The sequence below is a fragment of the Lynx rufus genome, unplaced genomic scaffold (genome assembly GCF_022079265.1).
Source record: "Lynx rufus isolate CCGP_SWC_20201006 ecotype Redwood Valley unplaced genomic scaffold, mLynRuf1.p SCAF_7, whole genome shotgun sequence".
NCBI lineage: Eukaryota > Metazoa > Chordata > Mammalia > Carnivora > Felidae > Lynx > Lynx rufus.
Genome location: NW_025814889.1, coordinates 79,133,721 through 79,158,331, shown reverse-complemented (window position 1 = coordinate 79,158,331; position 24,611 = coordinate 79,133,721). Strand labels below are relative to the sequence as shown.

At 45.2% G+C, this 24,611-nt stretch overlaps 1 protein-coding gene and 1 pseudogene across 1 annotated transcript; one reads left to right on the top strand and one right to left on the bottom strand.

Annotated features, from left to right (window-relative positions):
* Positions 1–4,645: 4,645 nt before the first annotated feature.
* Positions 4,646–5,257, bottom strand: LOC124501912 (ADP-ribosylation factor-like protein 2-binding protein; annotated as a pseudogene).
* A 4,836-nt stretch (positions 5,258–10,093) lies between these two features.
* Positions 10,094–19,615, top strand: LOC124501910 (keratin, type II cytoskeletal 2 oral-like). Its single transcript, XM_047066359.1, is given in 11 exon segments — positions 10,094–10,106; positions 13,893–14,047; positions 14,165–14,254; positions 14,257–14,346; positions 14,349–14,389; positions 15,419–15,478; positions 16,214–16,310; positions 16,768–16,932; positions 17,483–17,612; positions 18,127–18,235; positions 19,564–19,615. Coding segments are annotated over 11 exon segments (1,002 nt in total).
* The last annotated feature ends 4,996 nt before the right edge of the window (positions 19,616–24,611 follow it).

The window sequence follows — 24,611 nt, the reverse complement described above, 5'->3', positions numbered from 1 at the left end:
TGGCCCATCTCCCTTTCTCACTGGGAGTCGATCGATGGTCTGAAGTAGGCATGTTTCAGCCCTGCTGAGGAGGCGGGGGTGCTAGAGGGTGAATGGTCAAGTTCTCTAGACTGTTGGTTCTCAGGGTGCCTTCTTCACATTGGCATCATGTCCTGACCTTGCCTCTGTCCCCTTAATTCCCCCAGCTGTGGATCCTCTGGTGATGATTATGTTGCACTTTCTTTTCTCAATAAATTGCACTGTATTTCACATTCTCGTGTTTGGCTTTCATTCAGGGAGTCATAGAATAAACTGAGGTCCAAGAGAGGAGAGAAATTAGGTGTGGTTGGTGGTCTTCCAGAAGTTATGGTAGGTATAAGGGATGCTCAATAGTCTTAGCTTCTCCTTTATCCATTTGGCTGGGTTCTGGTGATAGGTCTGCCCAAGAGTATTTATGTTGCTTAAGCGAAGACCCCTCCACTCCCATGGAGGTCTTCCCATTCATCCTCCTGCCTCTGAGCAGACCTCTGGGATCCAGTCTTGGAAAAAGAGGGTTTTGCAGTTCATCAAGGGAAGAGATTCTCCTGGGACTGTGGCTCTTTTGCTCCAAATCCCATGCTGGCCAGACACAGCAAATTCTCTTGCTGCAAACACAGCTCCTAGAGTCTGAAGAGGTCAATGCATGACAGCCTCTTTTCCCAGACCAGGTTCTGAGCCAATTAAAAAATAAGACAAAGGAATGAGAAAATGGAGAGCCAATATTGCCTTTATTATCAGCAAAGCAGATACTGGAGAATACTGTTTATACCTCTGGTGGGATGGGGTTCCTTTATAGGACCTCAGGATTAGACCAGATTTCCTACCTGGGCAGACACAATATAGGGTCATTGTAGCCTTCCTATGGGTTCAGACCCCTCATGGGACATAGGAGAGCAGAACATAAGCTTGCTTTGGGTAGTCCGATCTTGAGAGATGGAGGGACAAAACTATGCATGCCCTTCCTTCCTTCCAAACTCACATCAGGCAAGAGAGAGAGAGTAGTAGAGCCACTAGTGGAATTCTCTCCACATGGATGAAAAATTAGGATTGAGGAAGATGCACACTTGCTCTATACTGGCATTTCCCAGCTGTTCTCAGGAAGCTGAAACCTAAACCCAGGGAGGAGAGGGGCAATGAGACAGCCACTGAAGGAAACCAGGAAACTGAGAACTTCAGTGGAGTCTCTGTTCCTTCCCCGACTCCCAAATCCAATCCCATCTGCATGCCTTTGAGCATGGTAAAATGTGTAAGTCACTGTAGATCATACATTATCTCCCCACACCTCCCAAAGTCAGATCAGAGCTGGACTAATGAGAGGTCATCTGTACATTTATCTGATGGTCCAAGAAAAGTACTAGGACCTGGCCTCCATGTTCTTGTGTCTGATCTGATCTTCTACTCTCTACCCCATCTGATCTCCAAAATATAGCAGACCTGGTCTCAAGCCTTGGAGGAATCTAATTTTAAAGTTCCTACACTTGAGAGTGTAATAAATCCTTGCCTATCCTTTCAAGGCCTGCTGGCAGGAGGTAGCTCCTTCCCCATATACCGTTGGCATAGCTCTAGGTACTGTGGAAGTAGAACAGTCTATTCTGTATTGCTGCTCTTACTGGCCTTTTAGAGACATTACAAGAAGCATCACCAATCGCTAGGAAGACACCCCAGATGCTCTGCTCCTTGTGCTGCCTAACTTTCCAGGTAGAGGCTGACTGCATTGGACTAACCCAGCTCCCATAAGACTGAAGCAGCAGGGTTTGGGGATGGCCACTCAGTCTCTTATCCATCCATTCCACGTATGGAGAGCTTGTTCCTGAGTGCTGTCTTGGGCCTTGCAAAGTATGTGGGGCACACAGTGAAAGTTTGGGGGTCAACTGAAAGAATGAAGAGAGTAATGAGAGTAGGACTTCCCTCCACCCCAGAATAGGTCACACTCCAAGGCAGGATGAAGCTGAAAGTTGACAGTGAGAGCCTGGCACCTTCTTATGAGCTCTTGCAAGGGGGCTATGGAGGGAGTTGGCAAAAGACTACAGGATACTTGGAATCAGGGGAGTGGGGGGTCAATCAAGCTATGTTGGAGCAGAAGCCTGGAGCAGTCCTGGGAAGGAGAGTCTGGGCAACATGGAGGTGGGGCAAGGTTACAGGGCAGATGTCCAGACCAAAGCCCAGGAGAATTCTAGGGCTAGCATCACGTTTCATGTTCTTGACACAGGCTGGGACTAAACCATGTGCCAGTGAAGCAGGGAAGCTTCCAAGGTGAGGGAACCATGTCTGAGGCCAGGCTAAGGGTTGGAGAGGATGGAATATCTCTAATATGGAAAGCTGGCAATTCTGAGCTTTCTGAGCCATGAAGAATCCCTCAAATCCATCTCCATGTGAAGACAGAGCTGGGGCAGCTCTTTGCTTCTGAAGGTAGTCAGGGTATATAGAGTAGGTAGTATTCACCTTTATGTAATGGTCAGAGAGGTGACAGGAGCCTTTCCAAATTGAAGCTTGAAATCCTACCAGTTACGTCTTTAGGATTAAACAATCTGTCTCCTGGAGGCAACTGTTTCTTCATTCTCCATCTTTTATCTTTTATTCTTTATCCCCCACTCTTTCCCTCTTCTTCTAAAGGTCTTCCTTTAGATTACAAAAACAACACATACCTGTAGCAAAAAATGCATAAAATTTAGCAAAGTTAAAAAAAAGGAAAAGAGAGATCATCTATAATTCCACAATCCCGTGACATTTTCCTATGTGTATGCACGCACATGCACGCACACACATACATATGGATAGGTACATGTAAATATATCATCTTTTACACAATAGGGCCTTAAAATACATATTGCTTTGTAACCTGATTTTTCACTTAATCTATTGTGGAATTTATCCATTAAGTGAGTCGATGCTAGAGTGAGATCCTATCATTCTCCAGACACTGTGCCAGGCTCAGGAATAGAGTGGAGAACACATACAGTCTCTGCTCTCATCGAGTTTACAGTCTAGCTGGGAAGAAACTTACCAAATAATATCTTACCATAACAACCAATGTAGATGGAGATTTTCTTTTTCAGTGCAGTTTCTTATTTTTACTTAAAAAAAAAAAAACCAAAGGTACACATTGGGAATTAAATTACTATTTTTTCCTTCTTTCTAAAGGTGTGACATACATGTTTTCTGGTCATTAATATTCTACCAAACATTTTACTAACCTAAGCCAGACAGAGGCCATTAAAGCTCTTTGCTATCCCTTCCTATTCAGACTGAGTTAGACCAATGAATACCACTTTGGCAGGGAGAAGAAGAGAGCTGGAAGGGCAGAGCTTGGAGAATCACATTTTCACCAAACTCATTCTAACCCCAACCCAAAACCTAACAAAGTAATTTATACAGAAAGGATTTTAAGCACATCTGCATAAATACTTAATATGCAATAAGAAAAGGATAACTTCAGTCGTTTCCAGACTATAGTATATATTCACTGATATTCAGTAAAATAGTAACTCCAATGAAGAAAATATTTTTGCCTTCATAGTGCTAACAACTAAAAAGTACAAATATTTAGGGGAGCCTAGGTGGCTCAGTTGGTTGAACGTCCAACTCTTGGTTTTGGCTCAGGTCATGATCTCATGGTTCATGAATTTGAACCCCACATCAGGCTCTGTGCTGGCAGTGTGGAGCCTGCTTGGGATTCTCTCTCTCTCCCTCTCTCCCTGCCCCTCCCGAGTCTCTCTTCTTCTCTCTCAAAATCAATAAATAAACTTAAAAAAAAAGTACAACCATTTAATACTTAGATCTTTAACTGGATAATTAAAGAAATTCTAAGATTAAATCTGCCAGATTAGTGTGAGTATTCATCTATAAAAATGTTTTTTTCAAAAATGATTCTTATTTTTTAAAAAAGGCTTCTTTTGCCACAGTAGGACTCCATCAAGACTAGAAGATGATAGTGATAAGAGAACTGTAAACCCAAGACTAAGAGTTGATTTTCACATGTAGCTTTTGGGTAAAAGACATCATGTTTTAGTTTATTCCCATAGCCAAGACTAGTTCTAATTTTCCCATGATGGTGGGCTGAAAATAGGAGTTTCAGAAATCTGAAGACAGGGCCAGCTGTTTTAACACCATAGATAAGCATTCCTAAATAGTAAAAAACTCCACACAGGTGGGTCACTGGGTTTGAAGGACTGAAACTCTCAATCAAGTGAAAGAGCTGTGAGCAGGAGGAGATTTATGCAAAACCTGCCTGTGGTATTGCAGACAGGGAGAGTTTACGATGGTGTTGTTCCTCTTGGTTGTCACAGGAACACGTATTCCGGGGGAAGGGGCCTTCTAGATGAAATGCTTGACATAGTGTTTGTCCCAGAGCAGTCTGACTCTCCGAAACACCTGAGAGAGGTGTCTACTTTGGCAGGAGTACTAGGGGTTATTGAATAGAAGAAAGTATTTCAGGAAAAAGAGAAGTCCTGGGAGCATCAGGTAATTATCTTTTCAACCCATCAATACCTAACATTAATAAACAGTTGCAGAACAGAGTCAGTCTTTCCAGGGTGTGGTGTCCAGTCATCAGGAGCAGAACCCTCCCCTGGCCTATTGGGCCCATGTTGTCCAGAAGGCCGCCATTACCCACAGGTGGGAGCTAGTGCTAGGGGTTGTTCTGGGAAGCTGCCACCGAAGAGGATTTGCACAACGAAGTCACTGTTAAGCCACTGCTTAAGACCAGTCCTCAGCCTTCTTTTTCTGTTCTGTAGTCTAGAAATATCTATTTAAATGTCAGAAAGTCTGTAAATGTGAGCAGCATGTCGAATAGGTCATCAGCCATGTCATCTTTATGGTGCTTTAATGTTGCTGTGAAAGCAGCCATGTTGAATCCCAGAATCCCTGTCAGCTGCAGTTCTTCAATATACTTTTCTACCAAAGAGAGGTATTCATTAAAGATGGGTGTGTAGGTGAGTTTATTCTCTTCCATGTCTCCAAACTCCTGGTAGTATCTGTCCATGAAATTTCTTTGCAGTACTTGGAACTCTGCATCCATGACAATGTCCTCGATAGATCCAACCACAGCAGCAAATTCAGCTTCAGAGGCGGAAGAGATGGACAGTGCAAAGCTCTCTTCTTCCAAGACTTCTGCAGCCTCCATTCCACCCTGGCTAGTGGCTGGTCGGCCTCCCTGGAGTCTGGGGTCGGTGAGTCTGTGCCTGCGCTCGGGCCCAGAGGCCTCCATGCCCTGCCCAGCTGCCCTGCACCGGGGCCCCATGACTGACTTCCAGGAGCCACGCCTTGCCTCCTGTCACAGTGGCCAAGGTTATCATTCCTAATGAGTGCACAATTTCCATTACGTGGATATAGCATATTTTGTTGCCTATGTTACGTCCACCTTTTCCACAATAATAAACATCGCTGCAATGAACACATGTGTCTCTGAACACTTGTCCTATTCATTCTTTAAGATAACTTCCTAAATGTGGAGTTGCTAAGCCACTTTAAAATTATGATTTATATTGTCAAACTACTGTTCAGAAAGAGTATGCCAACTGGTACTTTTACAGGTAATGCGTAAGACTTTCTGTTTCTCCAGCTGCATGAACACTGCAGTATTCTTTTTAGTGTTCGACAATTTTCTTGGTTTGATTTTCATTTCTTCGATTGCTAGTGAGATTGAACATTATGAATACATTTATTAGCTATTTAATTTTCATTTTTTGTGAATTGTCTATTTGTGCTGTCCATTTTCTCTTTGGATAGTCATTTTGGTTTTCTTATTAATCTACTTGTCAGAGGCAAGGATTCCAACAGCACTCAAGCCACTCAGGAGGCCAAAATCTGGGCAACAGTCATAATTGGGCCAGAATGAGTGTCCTGTGGGGGAAGTGGGGTGAGGAAGACAGAACTGGCCCAGGCAGAGGGAGGCCAGAGGGGGCTAACAGGATTGTGGGAACGTGAGGCCAAGTTCCAAATGGGGAGGAGTCACTTCCAAAATCAAGTCTGCTGTGGCAGATGGGATTATGGAGTGGGGTGGGGAGGCTAAGAGAGAAACAAGCAGGGTCAGTCATGTAGGGATGAGGGGTCTGTTGTGAATGGCCCTCTACTCCCAATCCTGCTTTAATAACTCCTTTACAGAATTGATTGCAATCTCCATCTCAGTCTGTCTGGTGGGGAATCTGACCTGAGGCAAAGGCTGAGGGAGCAGCTAGATGGCTGCTTGACTGGGGTTTGAAGGATGCCTCTCTTCAGGTAAGAGCTAGTTCTCCTGGGGAGAGTGGAGAATACCCTGAGATCTTTGAAGACCCTGGAGGTGAAGAACCAGGGGCACTGGGCAGCCCGCCTTATACCAGAGAAGTCATTACAAAGTTCTTCAGGGAAGCGGAGGGGAGTGGGCTTCCCTGGCTTGCTGCCATCTGATTAGTTGTAAACCTTGCCTGGAATATTCAGAAAAGCTGGGCTGTGGCTGGGGCAAGGATTGATGTGTCTCCCCAGCCCACCTTCTGCCTTGTCTGACCATTCTGGATTTTTTTTTATCCCCCTGGTTGAATTTCCGAGGACTCCACTCTGGCCAAGGTCAGAAGTCAAGACCCTTATTAGCTGATCCCTGGCTGATAGAGATAAACTCCTAAGCGTTTTCCCTGCCTCCAAGCTGCTGGGGATCGACCACCTCCCCAGTCTACCCTTTATTGGCATCTGGGGAGAGCAATTGACAAAAGTGTGCATTAGAGCTCCTTCTCATGCTACTGCTTAGACTAATCTTTTACTAATTAATTAGTAAAACTAATTAGTTACTAAGTAACTAATGCTGTTACTTGCAGTCGATGCCTACACAGTCCTCATTTGAATGCCCATAAATTTATTTCATGCACCTTTTGCCCTGAGAAACTGGTAATTAAGATGCAGGGTCTTAGCTGTCCGACAATAATCTTTTGTGATGGAAGTACAAAGAAAGTCTGGGACCTGAGGCATTTCTAACAGTTACTTTAAGCTTTGCATTATTATTGTTGTTCAGTTAGAATTAAATACAAATTTTAGTATAGAGTTGAATGGGTCTACCCAATCTCTGCATCTGCACATGACTGATGTATCTGAGTCTTTTGACTGTAACTCCTGCCTCACCCATCACACACCTACATATACACACAGACATACACCTACCCACACCCACATGCCTGCCTTTTTGAAACAGAGAAACACTTGTTAAAAAACAAAATTCAATTGAGTAAATGTGAAGATCTAATTGGCTTTTTCGAAAAATGTTTATCGACAGAGAGAGAGAGAGAGACAGCATGCGCGTGTGAGCTGGGGAGTGGGGGAGAGGGAGAGACAGAATCTCGAGTAAGCTCCATGTTCAGCATGGAGCTAATGTGAGGCTCAGTCTCACAGCTGTGAGATCACAACCTGAGCTGATATCAAGAGTTGGAAGCTCAACCAACTGAGCCACCCAGGTGCCCCTCTAATTGGCTCTATTAAATGGTTCAAGAATTGGGCTGCATCCTGACTAACAAGTATAGAGAGGCTCCACTGAACTGAACAAAAGGATTTTAAAGGCAGAGAGGGGGCATAAAAAAAGGAGAAAGGAATTTATTAGCAAGGAATCATTGTTCAGACAAGGTAATCCTTTTAAGAGGAGTGGAAGATGTTTATCAGTAAATTTCCTAGTATTGATGAGAAAATTCTGCATTGGCTAGTTAAAGGTTACGTTTCTGGAGGGGGGGCGGTCAAAAAGTGCAGTTAGTTTAGATAGTAACTCTTGGTTTGCTGACTTGTCCTAAGTGATTCTGTTTTGGGACTGTGGCTTTCTTTCTTTAAAAAAAAATTTTTTTTTTGTTTTTATTTTTGACAGAGAGAGGGAGAGAGAGAGAGAGAGAGAGAGAGAGGGAGAGCGCGAGCGAGCATGAGTGGGGGAGGGGCAAAGAGGGAGAGACAGAATCTGAAGCAGGCTCCAGGCTCTGAGCTGTTAGCACAGAGCCTGACTCGGGGCTCGAACTCACAGACTGCGAGATCATGACCTGGGCCAAAGTCGGACCCTCAACTGACTGAGCCACCCAGGTGCCCCAAGGGACTGTGGCTTTCTTTTTAACACACTAAACAGCAACAGGGAACCCCCCACCCCCCGCCCCCGCCGCCAAACACACACATGCACACACACACACACACACACACACACACACCCCTGATAAGGACCCTGGTAATAGGCAGTTATGTTGTTTGGTTGATATGCAAGAGATGATCTTCTGTCATTATACATAGGATGACACTATTAGCTAAGAGTTAATGTGTACTGAGTGCTGTTATACACCTGGGCCTGTTCTAAAATAATTCTTACAACCACATTATGAAGTAGATCATATTGTTATCTTTAGCTTATTGAGGGAAGCCAAGGCACAGCATGCTAATTAAGCAACTTATGAAAAATCATGTAATTAGGAGCTGGAGAGTCAGAATTTGAACTCAGGCAGTTTTACTACAACATGACTTGACTGACCCAAATACCAGTGGGATACAAGAGAAGCAAATGTTTTCTAGTAGTGGATTCTTTTTGTCCCAAGGCTTATTATGTCCAACTCTGGTGTTCCAAGGTCTTCTTGGCCTGGCTGGTCTTTCTGTGAATTAGAAACAGGTGTCTACTCTGTGCAGATACAGCTCTACAGGCTTGGCAGAGGACAACACTTTGTGTAAAGTAAAAGATGCCTGTGCTCCAGATGGACACAGCCCATGCCACCACACACAGGTTGGTTACCAGAGCGTAAGTTAAATTTTGGCTCTTTATCACACTCTTGTGAAGGACACAACCCACATAAATGTACATGGCCACCCAGGTGGTTTTGTGTTTGAACTCTGAGATCTGGGAGGAGGGGAAATATCTCTAATTCCTTGTTGATTCATTGGTCTCTAGTTTCTGTAGTTGGCCTGCTTCTACACCTTTTCATCCAGGGTTGGCACTGTCTTTCTAGAACGAGACAGTAATAACACCACCACTTCTTTTAACTTGCTCACCCAAGTGAGCAAGTTACCCTTGTGGCCCAGGGTTCCACAGAATCGTAGGGCTTTAGATTGACTTCAGCCTGCAAAGAATGGGTATGTGCTTTCTTCGGCAAGGAATGCTCTGTCCAAATTCCTGATAAATTGGATCTATCCATGGTTTATCCACCACATCTGAAAGAAAATTGCCAAGTTACATGAGAATGAAGACTGGAACCTATTTATGTGTATTATAGCCCTTTAAGGAATGACGAGATTCAAAAAAAATATGTGCAAGTTAGTGAAGTGATACTGAAAACAATGGTTTTCATGAAAACATGCTACTACCATGTTTCAACTGTAGCAGAGAGATCTATGAGGAGATGAGGGCCTAAGGGTTTATACTGCATTTGGCTTTTAGGAAGCCAGCAAAGAATGTACTCTCAGGACTGTGGTGCCCACAATATGGTGATTATACGCAGAAGAAGACTTCATAGGTTTAGGAGTTGACCAGTGATAGGGAAATGGATAATGTGAATTTTGATTACCCGTTTGAGACCTTTAGTTGAGAAGGGGAAGAGACAGACAGAATAATAGCAAGAAGGTGTCATGGGGTCAAGATAGGGACTTTAAAGATGGGAAAGACTTGGGCATAGAATAGAGATTGAGGACATGGTGGGAAAGAGGGTAACTGAGTAAAAAACTAGAGGAGGTGGGTAGGGAGGCTGTCTTGTAACCCTGTACAAGAGGAAGAAAAATAAGGTGGGTGTGGAGGCAGCTAAGAGTGAAGGCATGGAAGAGATGCCAAAAGGAGATCACTTATGATAACTTGAATTTTCCCAGGGAAGTAGGAAGCCAGGTCATCTTCTTTGAACAGAAAGTGGGGACTAAGAAGCGGCTGGAAGAGAGTGGTGGAAGTTTGGGACAAAGGTCAAGGGCATGAATGAGAAGATGACAGGACAAGAGAGGGATTGAACCCCCAGCTGAAGTGGAGATCAGGACTCTGTTGTGCCCCAGATTACATGCTTGTGTGATTCTCCCGGCAGTGCTCAACTCTTGGGATAGGAGGGGAAAGGAATGTTGTAGCCTCCTCCTAGACATGGGACTTCGTTAGGTGACTGGTGGAAGATAGCAGAATAAGGAAATGGAGGATGCTGGTGAGAAGGTTGTTCAGATGGTCAGTAGACTGTTCCATGAGGGATGAGACAGTATTAATTTTGTTCACCACTCCCTACCACCTGGTAAGCGCATGGCACATAATAGATACTAAAAAGGTATTTGTTGAATGAATGAGTAATGCTTAGGTTGGGAAGAACAGGAAAAGAGGCCGTGAGAGGGCTAATAGGCTAGGAGAAAATGAAGGGATGAAGACAATGGTAGTATTTATAACACTGAAGAGCAGGTGTGGTGGGAGGTAGGTGGGAGTAAACTGAAGGATGAAAGATTATGGCCAGAGAGTAGGATTTGGGATTTAAGCTTCCAAGAGGGAACATTTCTTTGTGATGACCCAGGGCATGGCCCTGAGTGGGTGGCTGAGGTGGAGGAGGAAGAAGATGAGTGTAATTGAGAAGATCAAGGAATTCCTGGGTCAGGATGCAGGGTGGGTCACACTCTCAGAGGCAAAAGTCTCCAAGGGTGATGGCGAGGGAAAGTGGGGAAGCATCATAGCATCCCAGAACCCAGGGGGTGGAAGAAACTTCGGAAGTGGTTTGGTCCAACTTCCCACCAAACGATAGCAAGAAAATTGACTTGGATGGAGTGGTAAGGCCTTAATATTAAAGGGAGGCACTGGGGAAGGAGGAAAGAAGAAGAGGCAGAAGAGGAAGGGCATTAGAGGTCAAGGGAGAAGCTCATTCTTCTAGAACAGGAGGCCTAGTCATTTTCTGGGTGGAAGAGTGACAGGTTGAAAGTGGTATTTGTATAAGATCATGTTGGCAGCGATGTAGGGGTGGATGGGAGCAAGGAGAGACTAGAGGTTCTGGGTGGGTCTTTGGGGGAGAAGTGAACCATGTCCAATTCCATGACCCACCATAGTTTTCCAGGTTGCCATGACCGGCATAATTTCTTCCCATGCAATGGGTCATGCTGGTACACGCCCCCGCATCTGTGTATATAACATACTACCCTCTGTTGCCTTAAGTAGCTTCTGATGATCCTGCTTCAAATAAAACTGTAATGTTTGCTGCACAGGCTGGTTCCTGCAAGTCTTTTCATCCCAACATGGGATGCTGTGCATCTTCTTTATCAAATTGGCTCATGATGTCTCCTCTGGGAAACCTTCCATGGCTAACTTCCCTCCACAGATCCCATTTCCATCCCCTCCTATAACTGCAATAGACACATGGCTATTACTGGCTCCATCTGTGCTTGTCTCGTGTTCTGGGTGAGAGTGTCAGACTGTTTGCTTCCTACATATATAGAACACATCTCCTTTTTCCTCTGAATTCCTTGCTCTATGACCAAAAGATGCTCAATAAATGTTTAAATAGACCTGTTTTTGCCTAAACTTTAGCTCTTGTGCTGTCTTGTGTGCCTTGCAATGAGTACGTTTCCCACAAATCTTTGAGAGCTGACTTGCCATCTGGTGAGCTATTCCCATGGTGCTGTCTATAGAGGCAAGGCATGGTGTTAGGTCCATGCAGATGCTAAGGTGTGAGGAAATGTGTATTCCAAGCCCAGTGTAAGCTCTTACTGGAAGCAGAAAGAACTCTGTAAACTCTAGTGCCCCTGACCTTGCCTGACTTTTTCCCTTCCTTCTTTCCACCTCGTGTGACTAGAAGGTACTCAGGTCTCTCACACAGGGTCAGATGGCAATGGATCCATGTCTGACACCCAATCATGACTTCCTTTCCTTCCAGGGGAGATACCACAGCAGCCCCGAGTGCTCCAGCTCTCCTAACCTCTCTGTTGGGAAGGTCTTCTGGCATCCCTCCCACTGTAGTGGGTCCTTTTCTTTGGCCCAGGTTCACCAGAAACCACCAGATTCTGATCTCTCCTTGTAGCTAGGGTGGCTTTTGCTATTACCCCAAGTGTGGAGTTCTTAATGAAATCACTTTTTTTTTTTTTTTATTTTGAGGACAATGCAGCCTCTCTCCCAGGCTCCGAAGGTGGTCAGGTTGCCACAACAAGCATCCAAGGTGAGATTAAGGGGGCTTATGAAGATAAGAGAATGTGAGAGTTCAAGGGAGGTTCAAGGCCTTCTGATGAGTCGGGTCCCTTCTCCCACCCATGGGCTATCTGGTTGCATTTCCTGTGCGCTTAAAATGGGTTTGATACACAGCTGACATATTTAGCAGAGAGAGAAGCCATCCACACAAATGGCAGCTAATTTACCAGTTTTTGTCTTAAAACCGTATCCTGAACTCACATGTGCCAGGCTCAGTCCTGAGCTTGGGGTAAGAGACAATCTGGGTGGGAGGAATGTCCTAAGGGAAAAGGCTTTCTTGTCCAGTGTGACAATGGAAGTGGGACACACACAGGGACCCATGTAGAGGGGCAGTACCAGAAGCAGGAAAAGCTGGGCAGCCATTCATTCTACAAAACTTGGGCCCAGGTGCAGTGCTGGGTGATGGGGGCACTGTTGCACCAGACAGATAAGACCCCCCCGCCCTTGCCCATGGTGTCTATTGTTGAGGGGGCAGGGCTGCAGCCTTCATGCAGGAAAGAGGAAGAAAGGGAATGCAGGTAGCAGAACCCACAGGAGCCTGAAAGGGGGAGGCTTTCTGGAAAGGGAACCGAGGAGGCACGTTTGAAAAGGGAAGAAACCTGGCATGGGAGTGAAAAAGGGGATGTGGAGGCTCCCAGGGCAGTGAGTTGAACAGGAGCAATAAAACCATGCAGGGAGCCACAGGGAGACAGAGGAGACAGTAGAGATCTCTTGGTCACCCCAATAGTGAACGCTGTTAATGCTCAGATGAATGTCTTTGGTATTGAGTCCACTTACTCAGGCCTCTGGGTCAGTCTGGAACATTCTCACCCTTGTGACTGGGGTAGCAGAGGTGCTGCTTGTAGAGCCAGGGATGCACCAGCAGAGGCTCTCTGGTGAATTCCATGGGGACACACTGTGAGATTTGTAGGTGCTACAGTTAGAAGGGAGCCCACTTTCCACTCTGTCTTCCCAAACTCTTCCCAGACTCCTGTGTAGAGTTCGTTCTGGGAGGCAGACAGCACAGTGACACCAGTGGATGCCCAGAGTTTTGGGGGAATGAAAAAGCCACAGAGTCACCCAGTTGAACCTGCTGCCTCCTGAGAAGCTGGTGCCTGGGGCCCTGGGACTGAGCCATGCCTGGCAGGAGCCAAGCTCATTCATCAAGGGAGGGCCCTTGTTCAGTAGTGCGCAAAGTCTGTAAAAGGCTAATTACAGGAAAGACTTGAAATAGAGACTCTGGGATTACAGCGAACGAAATTGGTGTGGGGATTAGTTGTAGCCAGAGAATGAAACCTTGGAAATCATCCAATTAATGAACCAGTTCACTGGGACCTATAAAAGGGGCCACCTATCTCCCTGTGTCAGAAGGTGCCCTTTCCTCAGAGACATCTGAACCAGGACATCTTCCTGTGCCCAGAGAAAGTAATGAGCCAGCAGTCCAGCAGGCTGTCCCAGGCCACCAAGGGCTCAAGGGGTCGCTCTGCTGTCGTGGCATCCAGCCAGGGCTGTATCAGCCCCACCAGGTCCCACTCAGCCTCGCGCTCTGGGGGAGGCAGTTCCTCCACAGCCTGTGCCATGATAGGGGGTGCCTTTGGCAGCCAGAGCATGTAACAGCCTTGGGAGGAGAAGGAAGGTCTCTCTCAGTGTGGCCAGATGTGCTGTCCAGGCTGGGGGCTCTGATGGGTTTACTCAGGTGTCTTTAGAGGAAGCCTGTGTGGGGCTGGAGGAAGGGGCAATGGAGACAGATGTGGTTTTGGAGGTATTCCTGGTGGATCAGGGGGCCTTGGGGATTCAGGGGGCTTTCCATTCAGCATCCAGGAGGTGACCATCAACCAGAGCCTCCTTCAGCCCCTGAACATGGGAATCGACCCTCTAGATCAGGAGGGTGAAGACCAAGAGAAGGAGCAAATCAAGATGTTCAATGACAAGTTTGCTTCATTCGCCGACAAGGTGAGGGCTCATGGTGGGGAAGAGGTCTGAGAACACGAAGTCTGGGTTGGGGCAGTGGGTCTGCTCATGAGCTGGAGGCTGGGCAGGCCATGTGGTCTCCTCCCTTGTTGACCACAGGTGTGGTTCCTGGAGCAGCAGAACAGGGTACTGGGGACTAAGTGGTGCCTCCTGCAGGAGCAGTCGGCCACCTCCAAGGCCAGCACCAATACCTGAAGCCCTTCTTTGAGTCCTACGCCAGCTGCCTGCGAGCCCACCTTGACAGTCTGCTGAGTGAACGGCATCAGCTGGATGGAGCACAATGCAGAGCATGATGCAGACTCTTGTGGAGGAATATGAGAGGAAGTGAGTGAAGTCTAGGTGATTGTGGTGCAGGTCAGGAGGTGTGGAGGCTTTCCAGCCAGGAAATTGTTGGTGCATGTCCTCAAGGACCTGAGTCTGTAGGCCAAAGGATGGGGTATCAGGTTGGGGGTCTGATGACAGGAGGATCTGCTCTTTTTTGATATTTGTGTTGGTGGCAAGGAGAATGAGGTGTATGTCACAGCATGGGCATCTAGGGAGCTCCTTTAGACACAGGAAGATGTCAGGCACTCTAGCATTAACAACAGTGGATCTCATCCTTTGTTGTTTACCAGAATCACTTTGGGAGCTTTATAACTTCTGAATGTCCAGGTTGCACTCATGACTCGTTGGTTTTCTGGGCATTGGAGCCAGGCATTGGTAGCTTTTATAGAGCCCCAGGTGATTTCAACGTACTGCCAAGAGTGAGGACCAGTTAGAGAATGTGTTTGTCCTGGGTGATGAGGGAAATTCAAGGGGAGGTAGGACACAGGTGGAGAATGGAACAGCTGGGAGCTTCAGGGGCAGATGGAAGGTGGCCTTGGGAGTGACCATGGGTCTTTGTTCATGAGGATGAGACCGACTTCCTGCAGTGGAGAATTCAGAGACCTCTATGAATGTGGTGTCCAATGACACCAGGGGTTATGTACCAGTTCCACCACATGTTTTATCTCCTTTTTGTGTGTGTGTTAAATATAATTTATTGTCAAATTGGTTTCCATACAGCACCCAGTGCTCATCCTAAAAGGTGCCCTCCTCAATGCCCATTACCCACTTTCCCCTCTTCCCCACCCCCCTTATTTCCAATACCCTGTAGTGTCAGAAACGGGGTGCCAATGTGCTCTTAAAGGCCCTACCATCATAATAAAGCATGCCACTCAACTGGCTTTAGCCTGGTTTTATCCAGAGAATAGCCACCTGCAGCCCTGCCCCAGGTTATACACTAGCTCCTGGAAAAAACACCTTTCCCTGGGCACATGTGCACATACCCTTGGCTCAGCCACCCTTAAGCATGACCTCCTTCCTTTCTCATAGGTACGTGGATGAGTTTAACAAGTGCTCAGAGGCTGAGAATGAGTTCATGGTTCTGAAGAAGATGAGCAGGCCAGTGGGGAAGAACAAGACAGCACAGGGAGGAGATGGCATGAGGGAAGGGGGAATGGTGGTGCCTTCCCAGGGATGTGAGACTGGAGAATACTTTGTCCCAAGCAGGATTCCAAGTGTTAATGACCAGAACCCGGGACAGTGCCAGCCTTGAGTCTGAACCTACGCCCTGAGGGTTTTCTTTCTGTAGCTAAGATATCTCTCAAGTGTGTTTGGTTTATCAGTTGCAAAATGGCTTTAAGCCAGTCCTTACATATTACAGTTTATTTCCAACTATTAAAAATTACAAAAATCGATAATAAAGATCTTTTCTAACACTGAGCTTAATTGTCAAAACTCTCTACTGCAAGTGTAATGTCTGGTTTAAGTGATTTTTGCTCCCACAACTACATAAGCATGGTATCTTTTTAAAAAATGCTTATTTATTTTTGAGAGAGAGAGAGAGAGAGAGAGAGAGAGAGAGCGAGCAAGCGAGCACAAGTGGGGGAGGGGCAGAGAGAGAGGGAGACACAGAATCCAAAGAAGGCTCCAGGCTCTGAGCTGTCAACACAAAGCCTGAAGCAGGGCTGGAACCCACGAACCGTGAGATCATGACCTGAGTCGAAGTCAGGTGCTTAACCGACTGAGCCACCCAGGTGCCCCAGTATCAATATTCTTAAATGCAATGGTAATGAATGAGAGCAATACTAAAGCTAAGAAGGCTGGTTCTCTGTTTTTTTACTTTCGGGATGTGGATACTTCCTGCACGACCAAAGTGGACTTGGAAATAAAAATGGAGAGTCTGACCAGTGACGTCAACTTCTTGAAAGCCCTCTTTGAAGCGGTAAGCACCTCTATACTATCCTGTAGAGTGGAAGCCACAACATGTGGTGTCAGATCTTGCTTGATTCTGGGCATTCAGCTTCCTTTGTGAAATCTGTTTGGCAGCAAACATTTGCAAAGTCTTTCCCATCTTTATCCCTATTTCTTTTTCATTTTTTCAATTTTATACCTCCTTGGTAATATTGCTTATGTTCTCCTTCCCCTGGCTCCAAGCTTTCAGAATCTGCAGCCCATGTCTTTAGAATCTTAACTCAGGAGAGTTAAGGGAAATCCCTCACTGCCTGCTGGGAAGTTTCTTGCTGCCTGGTTTCTGGGTCTCTGTCTTGTCCCCTTCCTTTCCCCCCAGTAAGATTTAGTTTTCTAGATCTCACAACGTTCCGGAGCCAGTGCATGGAAGGTTTAGGGCATCCCAGAGAGAAGGCAACACTGTGCAATGGTGTGCTCCTGTGGGCATGTAGGAGTACAACCAGGTGCTGTCAGAATCCAGTGATATGTCTGTTATCCTGTCCATGGACAACAACTGGCATCTGGACCTGGACAGCATCATCAGCGAGGTCAAGGCCCAGTATGAGGAGATTACCCAGGGGAGCAAGGCAGAGGCTAAAAGGCTGTACCGGGTCAAGGTAAATAAGGGTGACTGCATCAGTCTAGACTCACCCAGGGCTCCTGCTCCTTCACCTCCAGCCCCTCCTGGCCCCATCCCAGATAATGCACATTTTGTTCAATGGGAAACCCACTGAAATAACTTTCTCAAATATCCATAATTTGCAGTACATCTCATTCTACTACCTGATATCTTTAGGGGCAACTGTGATTTTTAGTTAAGCAATACTTTTCATTCTAAATGCCTGCTGGACCTCCATGTAATGTTAGGACTTTCTGGATTAACTGCACTTCTATTCTCATTTTATTTTATTTTTTCATTTTAGGTGGGGGCAGAGGGGCAGAGGGAGAGAGAGAGAGGGAGAGAGAGAGAGAATCTTAAGCAGACTCCATTCTTAGCATGGAGCCCAATGGAGAGCTCAATCCCACGACCCAGGAATCATGACCTGAATTGAAATTAAGTCAGACACTCAACTGACAGAGCCACCTAGGCTCCCCCTATTCTCCTTTTAACACACATGTATTTGAGGGTTAGAGATAATCTCTCCCTATCTGCTGCACACCTTCTAGCTTGGGAGGCTGCAGACTATAGCCAGCTGGTATGGCGTTGACTTGAGGAGCACCAAGAATGAGATTGCAGAGCTCAAAAGGATGGTCCAGAGGCTGTGGGCAAAGATTGAGGGCATCAAGAAGCAGGCAGGTGTGGCTCCCCAAAGCCTAGGATTGTAACTCTGATGCTGGTGGGGTATCTGAACCTAGCAGGCTGGAAAGCCTTTCAGGTCCTCATTGGAACCTACAGGGGGCTTCCCAGGATACACCATACAGAGCTATGGCTTCATGTATGTTACCTTTACTCCCAGTCATCATCTTCAAGATAGAATGGTCTTCCCTCATTTCATTGGGTGTGGCCCCAGACTCCATGAAATATGTGGCATTGAGTTTCTGGGGTCTCATACTGTGGGGTATGAGATTTAAGAGATTGGGAAGCAGGTGACCAATATCTCTAAGGATTCAAATAACCACTGGAATTTCCTAGCATAGTGTAGCTACATGGATATGAATGATATGGGCAGAAGAAGTTAGCATGGTTAACAACACAGCACACAGCTTAGAAGTTTTCATTAAGACAGTTGGAGGGAGACCTGTGGTCACCTGCTATGTGCCCAGGTGGGTTTAAAGATTCAGCCCTTCTCTTTTTTCTCCTCCCATTTCAGAATACCAGCCTTATCTCTTGTGTGACTACCAGGAGCTGATGAATGTCAAATTGGCATTGGATGTGGAGATTGCCACCTACCAGAAGATGCTGGGTGGTGAGGAGTGCAGGTGTGTGTGGACTCTGGCCAAGGCAAGGAGGGCAACTTGAGAATCAAGTTTCAAAGGATTGTATGGTCCTTGGCTAGACACAGTGGTAGGGAACAAAGGAGGGTCTTAACAAATGCTCGCTTAACTGAATTATACTGCCTAGCACTCCCCCTTTGGGCTCAGGGACAACACCAACTTTATATATTTGTTACAGCTGAATACTTAGTGCTTTTCAACAGGCATATGGTTCTCCCCAAAGGTCAGTGTCAGTCAATCCTGGGATGGTGGACAATACAAGATGGGTACTAGGTGGTCCTGGTAGCCTGGTCCTCCAGTTCTACAAACTGGTTTCCACTCCTCTCTGCATCAGTCTCTCTTCTTTGACTCTATATCTCTGGCACAGATAAAAGCTGTGTCACTTTTGGTATAGGCCAAGTACTGTACTAGACATTCTTCATGGCTTAATTTACTCTCTTCAACAAACTGATGAAGAAGTATATTATCCCAGGTTTGTCAGTGAGGGAATCAAGGCTAAGGTGATGACAGAGCCAAGTATCCAGAGACACATTATATCTCTGTTCTCTGCATCCCCATCCTAGAATCCCAGGGAAGCCCTTCTCGTGTCTAATTTCAATCCCTGATGCTGCAACTCAGATTATTGTACTTTGGCATCCCAAGGGATAATTCTGAACAGAGATGCTGAGAGGAACCACCATGAGGTTCCCATCATATTTATTTTGTTTTCCTAAACAAGATGTCTGGGGAGTGTCAGAGCCCAGTGTGCATCTGTGAGTATCTTACACACTCCATTTCTATGTTTGAGATGATTTCTTGTGGCTTTGCTTCAGCTTGCCTACCTGCAAATTGTCTTTTCCACGGTTTGATTCCAAGAGTAAAAGAAAGGGAGGGGCAAAGGGAGAGTCGTATTTGGGTAGGACTTATCTAATGTCCTATCCAGTGTGTGTCCTGGATTCCCCCTCAGACAAAGAACTCCCTACCATGGGAGGGTGGTCACCTTTTTTTGAATTTTCTCTGACACTCATTCCAAAGATAGGAATGCATACAGTGGGCATTTAGACAGACAGATGACACTGAGCAGCCCCCTCCTTTTTTTTTTTTTTTTTTTTTTTTTTGCAGTTGTGGTCAGCCAAACATCCAGCAGCAAGAACATTAGTGCTGGGAGCACTAGCAGCAGCAGCAGCAGCAATGGCATTTGGGCAACAGAGGTGGCCAGGGCATCCAAAGGGACAGTGAGTCCACCAATGTGGGAAAGGCATCCAGTCCAGAAGCACGAGCATCTCCATGGATCAGAGTCCCAGACTGAGCAGTTCATCCTCTTCCTCGGCTAGGATCGTGCAGACTGCCACCAGCAGTGACCAGAGCTCCTGCATCAAATACTGAGACTGGACCTTGATGTGCAACTGTAGGATTTCCCCTGCCTTTAGCCACACCTCTCTATAATCGCTCGTCTCTCCTAAAATACTCTCATCCGCTTGGAGGCTCAAAGCCAAGAGGGGACCCAGGTAGACACTGTCAGGTTAGGAGTTTGTCCCTGAGCGTATCACCTGCCCATTGTTCTCTTATATAGAAACTCTTCCTTGCCTCCTCTCAGATCTCTGTTTCCTTTTCTTCATTAAATTATAATATGTGATGGTGTATTTGACTCTATGAGTTTTTCAGAATAATAGGGACCCGTGATGTTTGCCGAATCAGAGAGCAACATACTCAAAATGTGGCCTGCAGGACGTTACATTAGCAGCTACGTATGGAGTGAGAGAAGAAGAGAGGAGGAGAGTGCTGAGGGTGTCTTTGGAGTTAAGCCAACTGGGTCAGACTTTGCTCAGTTGCCATGCTGTGCTTCACTCTTTTTGGATCTATCCCAGGGCAGGACACGCCTTGGGGCTGGCACACTTCTCATACTGGCATCAGTAATCCTTGCCAAGAATTCCAAATGGCTCAGTGACAGCCAACTGACTAACTGCAGTGCCCAGCCTGGGTCACCTCCAGGGGCAGCCTTTCTTTATCTCCTCCCTTGGGGGCTTTAGGCTACAGTGGTAGGAGAATGTGGTCAAACGTTGCCCTTGTGTCCTCATTCCTTATGATTCAATGACAGTTGCCCCTCTTCCCAGTAAGACTCTGTAGCTCTCTGTCTCCCTTTTCCTCCCACATCTTGAGATCTCAAGGCTCTGGAAAATCGATAAATGAAAAAAGGTTTTATTAAGTAATCTTCACCTCCTCAGACATTGTTCGGAGAATTTCACACATAAATAATTTAATCTTCACAATGATCTTATGAGGTAAGTATGATTATCCTCACTTTATAGATGAGAAAAAGGAGCACAGAGACATAAAGATCACACTATGCCAAAAGATGCAGTTAGCAGGTGGTACAGCCAGGGTTTGAACATGAGTAGTTGGACCCTAGAGTCCATGCTTGTAACTTGTATGGTGTACCAATGTCACATATGTGGTTTTGTTTGTTTCATGATAGATTTGTGGGGTGGAATGTCTTTGGTCTTTGAAGGCAGAAGCTGACTGTTCACAGCCCTGCTCTGCCCTTGGTTCTGAGATCTGGTCCAGATACCTGGGGTACTCAATCCCTCCAAACCTGACTTCTCAGTCCCACCTTTAGTTCTGACTATTTACATGTGCTCACAGATTTTCCACTTAAGATCAAGTAATGTTAATATTAATATTTGTTTCAGGTTCAACTTTAAAATAGACCCAGGCTTTGTCTGTTTTGTTTTGTTTCTTTTAAAACCGGGAACAACAGGGCGCCTGGGTGGCGCAGTCGGTTAAGCGTCCGACTTCAGCCAGGTCACGATCTCGCGGTCCGTGAGTTTGAGCCCCGCGTCGGGCTCTGGGCTGATGGCTCAGAGCCTGGAGCCTGTTTCCGATTCTGTGTCTCCCTCTCTCTCTGCCCCTCCCCCGTTCATACTCTGTCTCTCTCTGTCCCAAAAATAAATAAACGTTGAAAAAAAAAATTAAAAAAAAAATAAAACCGGGAACAACAAACAAGTGTCAGAGTCCTTATAGATAATAAAAGTTACCTAATTTAGCATGTTTGCTTTTTTGTCTCAGCTGCTGGGCAGTATTTGTCATTGGATGATTAGCATACTTGCTTCCTTTTTAAAAACATGGATTATTACTATTATTACTGTTACTATTTTTTGGATTATTATGTTTAATTTAACTCCCTTATTGGGATGAGAGGGAAATGAAAATAAAGAAAATTGAGAGGATAGTCTTCTTCTCTTGATCAGAGCTAGGCTCATGATGAGCAAATTGGAAACTGGACACTCACAGAGGAAGAGAGTAATTTAAAATATTAGCTGTTAGTATTCGCTAATGTGATAATAAAAACAATATCTACCTCTCAGGGATGTTTCAAAAAATACATGAAATAATATACATGAAAGTATTTTATAAAGTGAAAATATTCATACAGATATTATACTACTTGTATACAAATTTTGATTAGCAACTAGATTATAAGCTCTTTACTTTTTTAAAGTTTTAAAAAATGTTTTATTTATTTTTGAGACAGAGAGAGACAGAGCATGAGCAGGGGAGGGGCAGAGAGAGAGGGAGACATAGATTCTGAAGCAGACTTCAGGCTCTGAGCTGTCAGCACAGAGCCCAACGTGGGGCTTGAACCCACAAACTGTGAGATCATGACCTGAGCCGAAGTTGGACGCTTAACCACCTGAGCTGCCCAGGCGCCCCTAGATTATAAGCTCTTTAAAGAGAGGGACTATGCCGTATATTGTTTGTATCTTAGGTGATATCAGACAGAAAATTTGTACTTGTTGACTGATGTATTGATTAAATTGTACAATGCATGACAGAGGTCAGCTCCTAGAACAAGATAGGTACTCAATATATGGGAGATATTACCACTATTATTTTGAGGGTTACCACTGTTAATTAATTTCTGAGGAGTCAGACTTTCAAGGCTAGAAATGACTTCAGAGGCCCTGAAAAGGAATCCCTATTTGGATACTGAAGTCTTCTCTAAAACACCATTCTATAGTCAGCAGCTTCCTGTGGAAAGTAACTCCTCTCTTTCATAAAGGACACTAAACTGAGTTTTACCTTGTAAATTCTACTCATTGGTCCAAGTTTTTTCCCCTCTGTGGCTATAGGGAAAATCCTAAGTCCTCTTGTGCACAACAGTCTACAAATGTTCGAGGATGTTTTTCCCCTTTATTGGATTCCTTCCCCTTGTGGAATCATTCCATTTCCAACTCTGCTTTGGGTGCCCTTACCATTCTGGGTGCTCTGTCATAGACATTACATCCTCTGGATGTCTGGAACCCAACCCAAACTCCCAAGAGTGGCCTGACTAGCCCAAGGAAAAGAGTGGGCATGGAGCTTCTCACTATGTATCCTCCAACTTTGCAGTTGGAAGTTTGGCAGCTCCTGCCACTGACTCATCCTGAGCTGGAATAGAGGAGAAAGGTGTTATATTTAATCTTAAGGGAAGTAGCTTTTTAAAAACTTTTTTATTATAGAAAATTTCAAATAAATATAAAGATAGACAGAAGAGTAAATGAATGCTTCTTTCTGTACCCATCAACGATCAACTCAACAATCAACTCATTATTCTGTTTCATTTCTATTCTCCCCACTCCTTTTACCCCTCCAGATTATGTTGAAACAAATCCCAGACATCATACTATTTTATTCATACATAGTCCTTAAGTTTCTCTAAAAGATAAGGACTTTTAAAATAATATAACCATATTAAAATTATCACTTTTAGCAGGATAAACATTAATTCTTTGATAAAAAATTCAGTCCAGTTTATCAACTATATTCAAATAAAAAAAAAATCCAGTCTGAGTTCACATTTCCCATAATGTCTTGTGAATGTTTGCATTAAAAGCACTTGTTTAATCAGGATCTAAAAAATGTTCATGCATTGCAATTGGGTCATATCCCTCTTTTTTATTCCTTGTAATTTATTTCTTGAAGAAACCTGGTCATTTGTCTTGTAGATTTAGTGTCCTGCTAATTTAGTGTTCCCCCACCTCCACCCCTCTGCTGTGATATTGTTCAACATGTTCCTTTTTCCTTTGTCTGTATTTTTAATTATCATATGTTAAAATGGACTTTTTTGGGGTGAACTATTCTATAAATTTTAACAGTTATGCAGTATAGATTCGTGAAGGCACCGCCACAGTTAGGGTCCAGAATAGTTTCGTCACCCCCCAAAACCCCTGAATGTTATTTTTGTATAGTGACACACTCCCTCCACATTTAACCATGGGCAACCACTGACTTGTTCTGTCACTATAGTTTAGTCTCTCAGAGAATCTCATATAAACAAGTCACACAGTAGGTTACCTTTTGAGACTGACTTATTTCCCTCAGCATAATGCCTTTGAGATGCCTCCAATTTGTTGTGTGTATCAATAGTTTGCTTCTTTTTATTGCCAAGAGTATTCCATAGAATTGAAGTACTATGGGTTGTTTATATCCTTACTTCTTTTTTTTCTTTTAAGTTTTTTTTAAAAATGATTTTTGAGAGCAAAAGAGAGAGCATGTGAGCTGGGGAGGGGCAGAGAGAGAGGGAGGAAGAGTGGCTCCTACAACATGTCAGGAGATCACACATGGAGGCCACGGTCAAGGAAGCATTTCCCAGGGGATGCCCATGACATTTCTATCACAGGGATGTCAGATAAGGAACTGGGGTCATTCCTGGATCGTACTGTACTCTCATTACAGTACATCATTGGCAAAGGAAGAGGGTTGGGGTCAGCTATTGGCCAGGGTGGGCTAGGGGCGGACGGTGGTCTTGGTGACTGGGAGCAACAGGTAGGAAGATGTATTGTAGACTGACCAGGGAAGGTCTGGCTCAGGGCTCCACAGGAGTGTGGGGGAGAGGGAGGTACTGAACTCCCTGCAGAATTGAAATGGGGGTTGGACATTTGGTTGGTTATTAAAGGGAAGCAAGATCTGGGAGGTTGGAGGACTTTGAGGGTGTCTGCATTGCATTTGAAGCACAAATCTTGCCATGTTATTCCCCCATTAAGTCCTACAGTGCTCCCTGTTGCCTGAGGAAGCAATCTGACATCTTCATATGACCTATCAGGCCTTCTAGAAGGGGCTCAGCCTGTTTCTCCAATGCGGTCCCAGAATACCACACCCTTTTCTGTATTACCTTTACCACTGAGCAAAAATGCTTCCATTTTCTTAAACACTCTGAACTATTCCAAGTCTTGGGTCCTTTGCACATGCTTCCCTTTTGGCGGGCATACTCTCTGAGACCCCATCTTCCTTCAGCTCTGACATCTGCTCTTGAGGAGAGATTTCCATGTCTGCCCCTCACCTACCAGCAGAGTTACTCACCCCCTCATCGTGTCACCAGCAGGCCCTGAACACACCTGTCTTT